This window comes from Chanodichthys erythropterus, chromosome 7, assembly GCF_024489055.1.
Source record: "Chanodichthys erythropterus isolate Z2021 chromosome 7, ASM2448905v1, whole genome shotgun sequence".
NCBI classification, from domain to species: domain Eukaryota; kingdom Metazoa; phylum Chordata; class Actinopteri; order Cypriniformes; family Xenocyprididae; genus Chanodichthys; species Chanodichthys erythropterus.
Window position 1 is genome coordinate 20,095,456 of NC_090227.1, and position 12,878 is coordinate 20,108,333.

At 38.6% G+C, this 12,878-nt stretch overlaps 1 protein-coding gene across 1 annotated transcript; it reads left to right on the forward strand.

The window, feature by feature from the left end:
• The first annotated feature begins 2,412 nt into the window (after nt 1-2,412).
• Nucleotides 2,413-5,859, forward strand: LOC137022891 (extracellular calcium-sensing receptor-like). The gene is made up of 6 exons (XM_067389361.1): nt 2,413-2,621; nt 2,909-3,197; nt 3,338-4,093; nt 4,203-4,430; nt 4,678-4,801; nt 4,955-5,859. The coding sequence occupies exons 1-6, from the start codon at nt 2,413-2,415 to the stop codon at nt 5,857-5,859; spliced, it is 2,511 nt and encodes an 836-aa protein (XP_067245462.1).
• Nucleotides 5,860-12,878: the final 7,019 nt, after the last annotated feature.

A 12,878-nucleotide genomic window follows, 5' to 3' on the forward strand; every position in this document is an offset into this window, starting at 1 on the left:
ATCCATGAACGGTTTTCCGAACACTTCCCGGAAGTGGGAAATAAATGTAGATTAGGATTGGGTTACAGCACCCCGCTGGGACCATATGGAGGTGGCCCATTTTAATGCTTTGCCGCTGAGTTTAGAAATGACGAACGCTATCTTAGAGGTGTCACTCGGGTACAGGTGCGGCTGCATCTCCAGGACCAGTGTACATTGCAGCAGGAATCCACTGCAATCCTCCGCCGATCCTGAGAAGAGCGCCGGTTTGGCCATGGGACTGGCGTACGGTGGTAACGAAGGAAGACTCTTGACATTGTCAGTGGTGTTCGCTGATGCAGGTGAAGGGACAGTGACTGGAGATGGCGGTGGTGGATGGATGGTAAGTGTGCGCCGTAGCGCATCCACAAGTTCCTGGAAGGGGTCCGGCTGGCTCATACTGGGTCTGCGGTGTTGGTCTGGTCTTCTGTTACGGTAGACAGGAGACAGACACAGATGTAGCAGGTAACAGTTGTTTATTAGACCACAGTAGAGCAGAGGAACACACACAGGTAAGTGAACTGGTTGTAGAGAGGTTTGAGCTGGTGATATGAGGAATAGTTACTGTCCTTTCTTTGCAAATGGATACACGCTGGAGCTTGGAGATCGCTGGAGAACTTGGGAGCTGGTTGGAACACACACACAGCAGAAGGAGCACACAGAGGGAAGGAGGCACGCTGGAGACAGGTCAGTATTACGAGGAGATGAGTCCTTGAGGTAAGCATAGCAATGAGTAGATGCAAACGAGACCGGACATAGAGTGCTGTGTGCGTGTGTGCTATATAGTGCTGCTAATGAGTAGAGTGATGAGGTGCAAGTGTCGGTGATCAGTACTCTGGCGACTGTGAGCATTGTGGTTGGGTGACGTTGGAACCTGACCAGTCTGTGACAACGCAAATATCTATCTATTTTTTTTCAGAGGTGAGACACATGTACACATCACATTTGGTGCACTTCACCCTAACAATACATTTACATCCACTTGCACCTGCCTTTTTGAGACACCATGGTAGGCCAGTGGTAGGTCTGAGCCAGTAGTACTGGCTGGTCTCTGATGTTGATTTAATCCATAATGCAAATGCCATGGCAGTCCTTAACATACGACTAATCAACATTATATCACTAGCATTAATGTTTTTATTGTTACAGCTTAACAGACTGCAGCTGGCCTTTGCTAGCTAGCTAACCTATTATAATAATGTCATTCCATTATTGCGCAGTGTTGCCATATGGCAACACAGACATTTTATCGATTTACCAAAAACTAATTTCATAAAAAACTTTTTTGAGTGGTGAATATGTCATCATAACTTACCTGAGATGATGTTAACAATTTTTTTGTGACTGTGACATGGGTCTGACGTTTTAGTTTGCTGTCAGCAACTACCGACAAGAGACGGCAGTCTGTCAGAAATTGTGCCACAGAAAAAAAATTGCATTTCATGTGACTTAACCAAAGCACATCATTGGCTAAACTAAGCTCTTCTCTTACCAAAAAAACAAAAAAACAAAACGAGAATGTTCTCTTAAAGAGACAGTGGCAAGGAAATGAACACAAAGAGTATGTTGCCATATGGCAACACTATGCGGTAGAGGGTTAAATAGGAAAATGCTTAAGAGTCTATAATAATAGGATAATTATCACAGAGATAATGTTTCTAGTATGTTTGGCAACCATTCTTCTAACCCGAATTGAACCCAGGATGACAATGTCAAGATTCATCAGGCTCAAACTGTGAAAGAATGGTTAGGAGGGAACATGAAGAATCATTATCACACATGAAATGATGTCCAGACCTTAAATTCATTTAAATTCTTTGAGATGTGCTGGAGTAGACTTTACAGAGTGCTTGACTCTTGCATTGTCAATACAAGATCATGACCAAAAAATTATTATTTTATTTTATTTTATTTTATTTTATTTTATTTTTCCAGGGCAGTGTATTTCATTCAAGAAATAGGCTTTGTGTATAATCCAATTTATGAATTAGAATGTTTTAAAAAAATCCACAAATTTTTCATTTTGTGCATGAGAAACATATTTCAATAAAATAATTTGTTTAAAAATCAGTATGTGCTTCCTGTTATGTTGCTTTATAAAATCTTACTTAAATTGCAGGGCCTCCTTGAAAACAAAGAAACACATAAAACTAGTGGGAGTTCTATGCAGTAACAAATATTTACTAATGCAAAAATATACTTTCAAGCAACCAAGTGTGACTTTATATAAATAAAGACTAAACAAAAAACATGTAAGATGTGACTCATGCCCTACTCTTTGAGATCATTGGCTATATTCTTAATCATTCATGCATACTTATTAGGTCTATAAAAGTGCAAGTACTGTATCAAATAATTTACATTTGGCAGCCACAGCTGAGCTCAATGGTTAGAATGCTTCTCTGTCTTTACATATTCCTGGTTTTCCATCAACTTCATACCAAGGCGGGGAGCACTGTTTGCCGAATGATGGGAGAACCTAAGTCCCCGCTGCTTTCCAAGAATGGAGACATAACCATTGGAGCACTTTTTGCAATACGCAGTAAAGAAACATTACCTTCATTTCAGTTCACACGAAAACCTCAGCTTCTGTCATGCTCCAGGTTTGTTACATTGGAAGCATTATATGAGTTTTTTTTTTTTTTTTTTTTTAAGATATTTAAATGAAATCTTAAATGCATTTTAACTATACATTTATTTTTAACAGCAAACTGTTATAATAACTGAAATGTTTTGGTCTTTCAAACATGAGTATGTAAATTTCTTTGTATTTTAAAGCTGAATGCAAATAATATTGTTCACTATTCTAACTTTTTATTTTTACAAACTTTTAATTGATACTTTTATTTATTTAGTTGCTATTTATCATTATTATTTAATGTTTTCACAGTGTGAATTTAAGAGATTTTAGGATGGCTCAAATTATGATTTTTGCCATTGAAGAGATTAACAGAAGTGAAAGTTTGCTCCCAAATGTTTCTATTGGCTACCGGATTTACGATACCTGTGGTTCAAGACTGTCTGCTATGAGTGCAACTATGGGCCTGATGAATGGACCAGAGTTTTCAGCAGAGAATAGATGCACAGGACAGTCTCCTATACATGCTATCATTGGAGAAACAGAGTCTTCCGCCACAGTGATTCTGTCCAGAACTACAGGACCTTTTAAAATTCCAGTGGTAAGTAGTGACACCAGACGTTTGACAAAATCACCACACTGATGACTGTTTCACATTTTTTCTTTTCTTTTCTTTTCTTTTCTTTTCTTTTCTTTTCTTTTCTTTTCTTTTCTTTTCTTCCCTGTTTTTTTTTTTCCCAGATAAGTCACTCAGCCTCATGTGAATGTCTCAGTAATAGGAAAGATTACCCTTCATTCTTCAGGACTATTGCTAGTGATTACCACCAAGGCAGAGCACTTGCATACATAATCAAGCAATTAGGCTGGTCTTGGGTGGGAGCTGTGAACAGTGACAATGATTATGGAAACAATGTTATGGCCATATTTCTGAATACAGCTCAGAAGGAGGGGATTTGTGTGGAGTACTCTGTGAAATTCTACCGAACAGAGGCTGAAAAACTAAAAAAAGTGGTCGACACAATTAAAAAAAGCACAGCAAAAGTGATTGTTGCATTTGTTTCACTTATAGAAATGGGCTTACTTATTGATCAGCTAAGTATTCAGAATATTACAGGCTTTCAATTGATTGGAGGGGAGGGATGGATAACTGCAAAGAGTTTGATCACTCCTAAGAGTTTTCATGTGATGGGAGGGTCACTGGGGTTTGCATTTAGAAAAATCAATATTGACGAGTTTTCAGATTATGTTATAAAGGCATTCTGGGACACAGCTTTTCCATGCACAAAGACTGAGGGTGATTCTTCTCAACATGCATTAAGCTGCAGCAGATATCAAGATCTACTTACACTTAAAAACAACAATGAAGATGTGCCTGATCAAAGATATGCAAACAATGTCTACAAAGCGGTTTATGCTGTGGCTCAGTCACTACACAGTCTATTGAAGTGCAAAGAACAAGAAGGCTGTGAGAAAGGTCTGCTAATACAACCAAAACAGGTAAAAAAAAAAAAAAAAAAAACGTTAATAGGCACGCCAAAACTCGTGTTAATACATGTTAATAGCCCATGCTTTAAAAATAATGTACCAAAACTGTCTTTATCACTAGGTGGTTGAAGCTCTAAAAAAAGTAAATTTCACTGTAAAGTTTGGTGATCATGTGTGGTTTGACAGCACTGGTGGCGCAGTAGCCCATTATGAAGTCGTGAACTGGCAGCAGGACTCAAATGGATCATTCCAGTTTAAACCAGTGGGTTACTTTGATGCCTCACTGCCCCCTAACCAGAGCTTTATGCTTAACACAAAAAATATAATTTGGGCTGGAGGACAGCTGGAGGTAAATGACAATCTGTTTGTACTACAGGATGTGTTTAAATGACAGTACATTTAAATGTCAAAGATGTGCCTCTGTTCAAAGCTCTACCCCTATGCAAAGAGAGATTTGCATCATTTTATGCTTTAACAATGCAATATTCTGTAGTCCATAATACTGACAAATTAATGTTCTTTTTTTTTCTTTTTTCTTTTTTTTTTTTCTTTTCAGAGTCAGTATATAACTATGTATAATGTATTTTTCTATGTAGAAGCCAAGGTCTGTGTGTAGTGAGAGCTGTCCTCCAGGCACTAGGAAGGCTGTACAGAAAGGAAGACCTGTCTGCTGTTATGACTGTATTTCATGTACCGAAGGAGAAATCAGTAATGAGACAGGTAATCTTCAGTCCATCTCACAGTTTCAAAAAAAATTAATTAGTTGTTCTTTTTGTGTTCTTCTTTTGCTGTTCAGGATGCAGTATCTTGTCAAAGGAGTTCATAAATGAAAACATTTTCCTCTAACTACAGTGATCACAACTTCCTTTCCAGATTCAAATAACTGCAAGCAGTGTCCAGGGGAATACTGGTCTAATGCTGAGAAAAATAAATGTGTGTTAAAGGCTGTAGAGTTTCTGTCATTCACAGAAGTTATGGGTATAGTGCTTGTCTTTTTCTCATTGTTTGGAGTAGGATTATCTGTGATGGTGGCCATCCTATTTTACAGCAAGAAGGACACCCCCATAGTAAAAGCCAACAACTCAGAGCTGAGTTTTCTGCTGCTGTTCTCATTGACTCTGTGTTTCCTCTGTTCACTTACTTTCATTGGTCAGCCCACTGAATGGTCTTGTATGTTGCGTCACACAGCGTTTGGGATCACCTTTGTCCTCTGTATCTCCTGTGTTCTTGGGAAAACAATAGTGGTGTTAATGGCCTTCAAGGCTACACTTCCAGGAAGTAATGTCATGAAATGGTTCGGGCCTACACAACAACGACTCAGTGTTCTTGCCTTTACACTTATCCAGGTTCTGATATGTGTGCTTTGGCTAACAATATCCCCTCCATTTCCCTACAAAAATATGAAATATTACAAGGAAAAGATAATTCTTGAGTGCAGTCTGGGTTCTACTATAAGTTTCTGGGCTATTCTGGGTTATTTTGGCCTGCTTGGTGTCTTGTGTTTCATTCTGGCTTTTCTTGCTCGCACACTGCCTGATGACTTCAATGAAGCAAAATTCATCACATTCAGTATGCTCATATTCTGTGCTGTATGGATCACATTTATTCCAGCTTATGTCAGTTCTCCTGGAAAATTTACTGTAGCTGTGGAGATATTTGCAATTTTAGCCTCAAGCTTTGGTTTACTATTCTGCATATTTGCACCTAAATGTTATATCATCCTGTTTAAGCCTGAACAAAATACAAAGAAACGTATGATGGGAAAACAAAAAACCTAATGACCTAATGACAAATAAAATAATGTCTATATTAACACTGCAAATTTTTTTTTGGTGTTTTTATTATTTATTTAAAGACAAAATATTTAGCAAATTCATAAATTCTAAAAGTTGTGGTTGGTGGTCAGTTTGTGTAAATGTATGTTTTTGAAGAACGTTTTCCACTTTTGATGTCATTTCAAGAAAGAAATTACAATCCAATTTCAGAAAAGTTGGGACATTTTGGAAAATGCAATTAAATAAAGAATCTGTGATTTGTTAATTCTCTTTAACCTTTAGCTGACAAAAATACAAATGAAGAGTTTCGTTGCAAAACGAGATAACTCCGTTTTTAACATTTTTGTCAAAACATGTTTATTATTATGTTATCATGTTATTATTTTGTTTTATGTTGCTACTTAGCTGTATTTTTTAAGTTATGAAGGTTTAAATCAAAACAAACCAACTGCAGTTGAATTGAAATTAATTGGAATGCACAACCAAATAACAAGATTTTTTAAAAATTAAAAAAAAAAATCTCGTTTTGCAACGAAACTCTTCAAATATAGCTGACCAACAAGACATATAAAGAAAATTTTGATGGTGCAACACACACCAAAAATGGTGGGACATCACGTTTCCTTTAATTAATTTTTGCAAGTGGAATTTTTGTCCAATCTCAACAGATACAAGTTAGCTGCTCAATGGTCTGTGGTTCTTATTGCTGATTCTCTTTATCATGATGGGCCACACATTCTCAAAAGGAGACAGATCCAGTGTAAAGTATCTAGAAACCACTCAGTTTTAGCATGTGCAGAATGAGGCCTGGATGTCTTGCTTCCCAAGATAGATGTCATCTTGATGGCAGCACTAAGGTGCGAGAGGCTGTGCTGTATTTTGAAATAAGTCACAGCTAAAGGGCGTTATTAGGCATGATGCAGGGGTATGCCTGCAACCCCTTTAGCTGTGACTTATTCACCATAGAGCAATAGCCAATAATACCTTATTGCTTTAATAAAACAGTTACCACACATTACAAATATTAAAGCCAAAAATATGCATCAATGCCCCTTTCATGAAGTAAAATCACTAAATACAATCCTTCCACTGGAAAAATAATTTCTGATCATAAACAGCAACAGTATGCCCCTAGGTGTGATAGGCAATCTCATGGAAAGACAACAACAACAACAACAACAAAACAGACTAAGAACTTTTCTCATACGCTGTGTCATTTATTTATTTTTTACACAATATATGATATTTCCTCACACAAACATCTACTTATCGCTCAGCATGAGAAAACAGTCAAGTAGTTTAAACTAGACCTGTTCATGGCACTGTCTAAAGTATAACTCAATGAGCATACAGTAGTGAGCAGATGGGAGAGGCGTGGCCTCAAAATTAAAGGTGAATGACACATACATTGCATAATGCCCACATGATACATTTTGACAGGTTGACCTGTTAATGCTTCCAATAAGAACAAACATATGTTTATGTTGCTACGGGTGGTTGTTAAGGATGTTGTGCAGTGATACACTGAACCGTTGGGTGAAGTGGTCATAGTCATGCTTTATCGTGAATAAAACACAGTTACTGACCAATCAGAATCAGAATCAAGTCTCTGGGGGGATCGTACATTTAATATGCCATAAAGTGCGTATCATATGCACGCGAAAAACTGCGTATCATAAGCGCGCCAAAACTCATTTTGGCTTATATATTCTACGAGATTACACACTGATACTATTGATATGCATTTTCGTGTGATCGTGCTCGAATAACCTTGCAGATTTAAGCTGCATTTCTTGATGCTGTGGCAAATTGTGTTGTGACAACAGTTTGGGGCTATATTTAACACAGTAGCATTATTGTTTCTTTAATGTAATGCCATCTGAGGGCTTCACACATTCAAGTCAAGTCACCTTTATTTATATAGCACTTTTTACAATGCAGATTGTGTCAAAGCAGCTTTACATTGATAACTAATACATTATTTTGGCTGCACTGCAACTCTTAAAGAATAGTGTCAATGCAGGCAGATCAAAGCACTGCTGAATATCAAATGTCAAGTCAAATGTCAAGTGTCCCCAACTAAGCAAGCCAAAGGCGACAGCATTAAGGAACCCAAACTCCAACAGGTGACATCAGGTGGCAAACAGGTGGCAAATAGGTGTTAAAATGGAAAAAAAAAAAAACCTTGAGAGGAACCAGGCTTAGTCGGGGGGCCAGTTCTCCTCTGGCGAACAGTGCTTTGTTACGATTCAGGTTGCTATCATAAATCCGATAGGATCGCAACATTCAAAGTATTTATTTAATTTCCATCCAGTTGAAGATTGTATTCATCACGCCAGTATGGATGTTGAGGAGCTCAACATAGGTTTCCTGCTTTGCCCTACATGGCCTGAGATTTGTCTGGATTTACTTGCAAAGACTGATATGCTCCTTTTATGCCCAAACACAATACCCTCACCAACAGTATTGGCCAACACCTGTTAATTGTGGACTGTTTTAAAACAGTTTAACTCTTTTTTTTTTTTCTTTTTTTTTTTTTTTGAGTGTGTTGCATCCATCAAAATCAAATTTTGTTTACATTTATGAAATACAATTAATTTAGTCAGTGGAAACATTGAAAGTCACACTTGTGGAGTTCCCAGTCAAAAATGACCAGCCTATGAAAAAACAGTGTATAAATCTCTTCTTATGCTATATTACCACCAAATATTGGTATGCTACGCCCTCTAGGCATATGTGTTTTGTTTTCTCTCTGTGTGATTCTGTTGCAGAAGTCTGCCATCCCTTAGTTCATCCATATGCAGTTGTTCCAGCCAATTGCTGTCTGCCTTATGATTAGCCTGCTCCTATTGGTTCATCAATTTGCAGTTGTTGCAGCCAACTGCTGTCTGCCTTGTGTGATTAGCCAATCACACACAGAGACTTGAGATTACCAAAGCCTATAAAAACCCAAGATGGCCTGTGCAAAAGGCCATGTTCAATTTAAACTCATATTATTATAGTTGTTGTATAGTGCTCTGTACGAGTATTGCATCTGCTGAGTAGGCAGAGTTTAATCAGAAGTCTTGCGAGTTTCATCAAATTGTGCTGAAAAACGGTTCATTACTTGAAGCTTTTAACCCAGTGCACATTAGCGACATATGGTGGTCAGACTTGTTTTCTCCACCATATCTAAATCATCACAGAGCAGATCTACGGTTTGAAAAAGCAAATGACCAAAGCTTCGGAAGTCCGTGACATATAGAATCACTCTTGTCTTGAATCAGTTCTATCTAGTCTGATGTAATCTCATCTAAATTAATTTGTGACAATGAGGCCACCACTCATGCCATGTGTAACCTGATCATCGGATTAACATATTGATCAATAATATAAAATATACAATGATGTGATCACAACTTACATGAGTAGTTAAAAAGATATCTTGGGTGAGCTTGTTTAACCCTTATATTGTGTTCAGGGTCTCTGAGACCCCAGCAATAAAACATGATTAAATGCATTTTCCTTTATGCAGCTGAATCACCAATTTTTTCAAACCAGCTGTCTCGACTTTCCAATACTGCATGATGTTCTAAGCTTCAAATGTCATCAATCACGTGGTATTGTCATTTCAATACAAGCATCGGTACAGTGTGTGATGCAATAGTTCTTTGAAAACTGCGGTGGAGCATCGAAGCTCCGGTATCAACTGTCCCATCACAAAATAAACATGTCAAGGTGGATTAAGGCCATCCAGTTATAGATCGACCATAGAGCACTCAGATCGTAAACAGCTTGGCATTTTCAAATGTGATGAGCGGCAGATGTTGTATGATCTCTCCAGACATTAGTGGAATTGTATGGTGAATACCATCTTGTGCATCATTGCAGATTGTAAGTGTTTGTTTCATTATTCAGTTTAATAATCATTGTCTTGATATGCTGTTAGATGCATCAATAAGAAATGTATACAGTTGTAAAAGAGCAGCTGCTATATTATGCATTTATCACACGTTTGCAATGTCTAACATGTTCACTCACGTGAAACGATAATGACGCAGCACTTTGTTGTACAAATCACATCGGAAAACTAAATGAGTTTTATTTGTAGAACCATGTTCATCCAGCTGACCATGCTCTGCGCATATCACACACACCCATCACGCACACTGAACACTGAAGCACACAAAGCTACAGGCCTCACTGTTAATATCACATCATATTAAGCCACTCAGGACCAGATAAGGATACATACTGACATGTAACCACCTGTTCGAGTTCCAATGTGATGGCATCTAGTGTGAGTATTGACGTTTGAGGATATCTGCACCCTTTTCTGGAACACTTGGGACTTGCAAAGACTGAGTACTCCTATTTCCACCACTTCATTTCCTGATCTCAACATTATAATTGTATCTTTTGAGTTAAAGCACATGATTATATAGTTTGGTTATTTTGTGTAGGTCAACGCTGTTTTATTTGAGACATATATTTACATTTTGTTAACATTGTGAGCAAATAATTCATTCTTTCATTTGACCATTCAATGCATTCAGTGAATCTGATCCATGACTCTGGCATCTTTAATCCTCTCCTAGTCCTTGGACATTAATTGGGTAAATAATCCTCTAAGGTGATTTAGAACCATAATAGTAATCATTGCATACTACAGTCTTTACATGGCCGATACACTAAAGACACTTTTGTACTGCTTGTGGATTTTGTTGTAAAGCTTTTCAGTTTTTTATTCAAATAACGCTTTACTACTTACACTTTAAGCTTTGTTAATGGTTTGCTTGTCTTCGCCTGTTGTTTTTTTTTTTGTTTGTTTGTTTTTTTGTTTTTGTATAAGGTTGTTCTAACTGGTAGAAAACATGAGGAGACTATGGGAGAAATTGCTAATTTAAGAAGAGACATGCAACTCGGCACCGCTTTTTCCTGTGCAAGTGGTGAATTTTTCCCCAGAAGACATCTGGTTGCAGGCCTGAATAAGACTTGGGACACATGTTGAGAGCATGAAGTTAGAGAAAATATCAGCAAGCTTCTCAAGAAAGGAGTGATCCAACAAAACACGAGTGCTTATGCCTTACCAGTGCAAGTTCCAGCCCCTGACTATTGTCCAGTGCAGGCTCCAGCCCCTGACCTCCGCCCTGTGCTCCTTCCAGTCCCAGAGCTCAGCCCAGTGCCTGTTCCAGAGTCCTCTCCAACCTAGAGATCCTCCCAAGATATTTTTTTTGGGGGGCTATCAGTTCCCGACCTTAGTGGCTGAACCTGGGGTCCGGGCCAAGGCCACGGAGGCCACATCAACGTGGCCCCTTGAACGGCCTGCACCCGCCATGGCTTCCTGAACTGCCTGCACAGCCATGGCTTCCCATACTGCCGGCGCTGCCATGGCAACCCAAACTGCCGTCGCCACTATGGCTTCCCGAGCCACTGGCACCACCCTGGTTTCCTGTTCTACCAATACCGACCTGGAGGCAACCTGCCCCTATAACCATTGTTACCAGCCAAGACTCCAGGATGCCTTTTGGCGCAAGGACATGCCTTCCAGGAGAGAGGAGTACTGTCAAGGTCACCAGCCCAGTCACTATCTACACTACATTTCCCAGCATCCCTCCTGTTCCACACCTGCACTCAGTCAGCCATTACCACACACACTCCTCAATCACCCGCACCTGCAAAACCTTGCTACCACTCGCCAGCACTCCTTTCTTAAGTAGTCACCATCCTCACCACAGTTGTCTGGTCTCGTCTGTGTACCACTTCGTCCTGATGAACACTACAGACCCGTTACTTGCTACTCACCTTTGTACCTACCTGCCTCCAAGAATCCTGTCTTCATTCATCTGTCTTCTGCTCCTCGTCCTCCGCGTGTCCCATCCAGCCTGTCCGTGTTCACCTGCCAAAGAATATTCAAGTTACACTCCAGCCAAGTCATCCATAGACTCTATCGAACTGCATTACTCACCATTGCTGCATCCAGATCCTGTTGTTTACTCCAACCTGTTTAATAAACTCTGTTTATATTCTAATTGCCTGTCTGCTGCCTTCTGTTCTGTGACATGTGTGTAATAGCCTAGAATACTGTCTAACGCTTGATGGATGTTCTGTCAAGTCTTTTTCATCAGTTAGGATCCTGGGTGTGCTCTTTTATACCAATCTTTAATTTCAAAGCCATGTTTCTAGCATCTGCAAAACTGCATTCTTCCATCTTAAAAATATATCTAAATTACGACATATGCTTTCAATGACAAATGTAGAACAGTTAGTTCATGCATTTATAAACTGATTATTGTAATGCTAGAGGTTTTACCGTAGTCTGTCAGATCCCTTCGTGCACTTCGAAGATCTGGCAGGTAGAACTAAAACTAGTGAATGCTCATCCAAGTCAATATTAGGAAGACAGCTTTCTAATAATTTCCATTTTTTTTTTTTATAATTCAGAGAGAAATTACTAATAGAGGTAGGGTTTATATGGGATCAGATTCCCGCCAATAGTATTGCGGTCACGGATCAAAAAATAATACCACATGTATAACACATGTAAAAATATATAGCACAAACTTTAAAAAAAATAATGCAAAATGATCGGAATGGCAAAGAACATGGTCAGGGATCAAAATATAATAAACGTAAATCGAAAAATTAAAAGCACATTTAAAAAACATAACAAGCATGAATCAAAACTTTAAACACATTAAAAATGATATTGCACAAATCTTAAACTTGTGTTTATGCGTTCTTAAAAGTTGTTTTACTTGCTTTTATTACTCTTTTCTTTCTGCTCTCTTTACATTTTCTGCTTATATTTTACTCTTTTGTGCGCTTGTGTAGTTTTTCTCTTTGCTCTTCTTTCTACGTTCTGCTCTTGCTTTTCCAAATGTTGCAGTTCGAGTTTCATGTAAATTAGGCTGGGCTTAAGCGCCACCATTGGTCCACTAGTTCTAGATTGACAGCTCCTCCTCTAGCCAATCAATCGAAGGGAGGGAGATGACATCACTTCAATGCGACCCATACTGATGCTCACACTCATACAGGAGAAG

What these genes read in the sequence shown, in the direction of transcription:
- LOC137022891 (XM_067389361.1), top strand. Translation starts at nt 2,413, where the DNA reads ATGCTTCTCTGTCTTTACATATTCCTGGTTTTCCATCAACTTCATACC. An exon ending in GACCTTTTAAAATTCCAGTG is followed by an intron (nt 3,198 to 3,337) that starts GTAAGTAGTGAC and finishes TTTTTTTCCCAG; the next exon opens with ATAAGTCACTCAGCCTCATG. An exon ending in TGCTAATACAACCAAAACAG is followed by an intron (nt 4,094 to 4,202) that starts GTAAAAAAAAAA and finishes CTTTATCACTAG; the next exon opens with GTGGTTGAAGCTCTAAAAAA.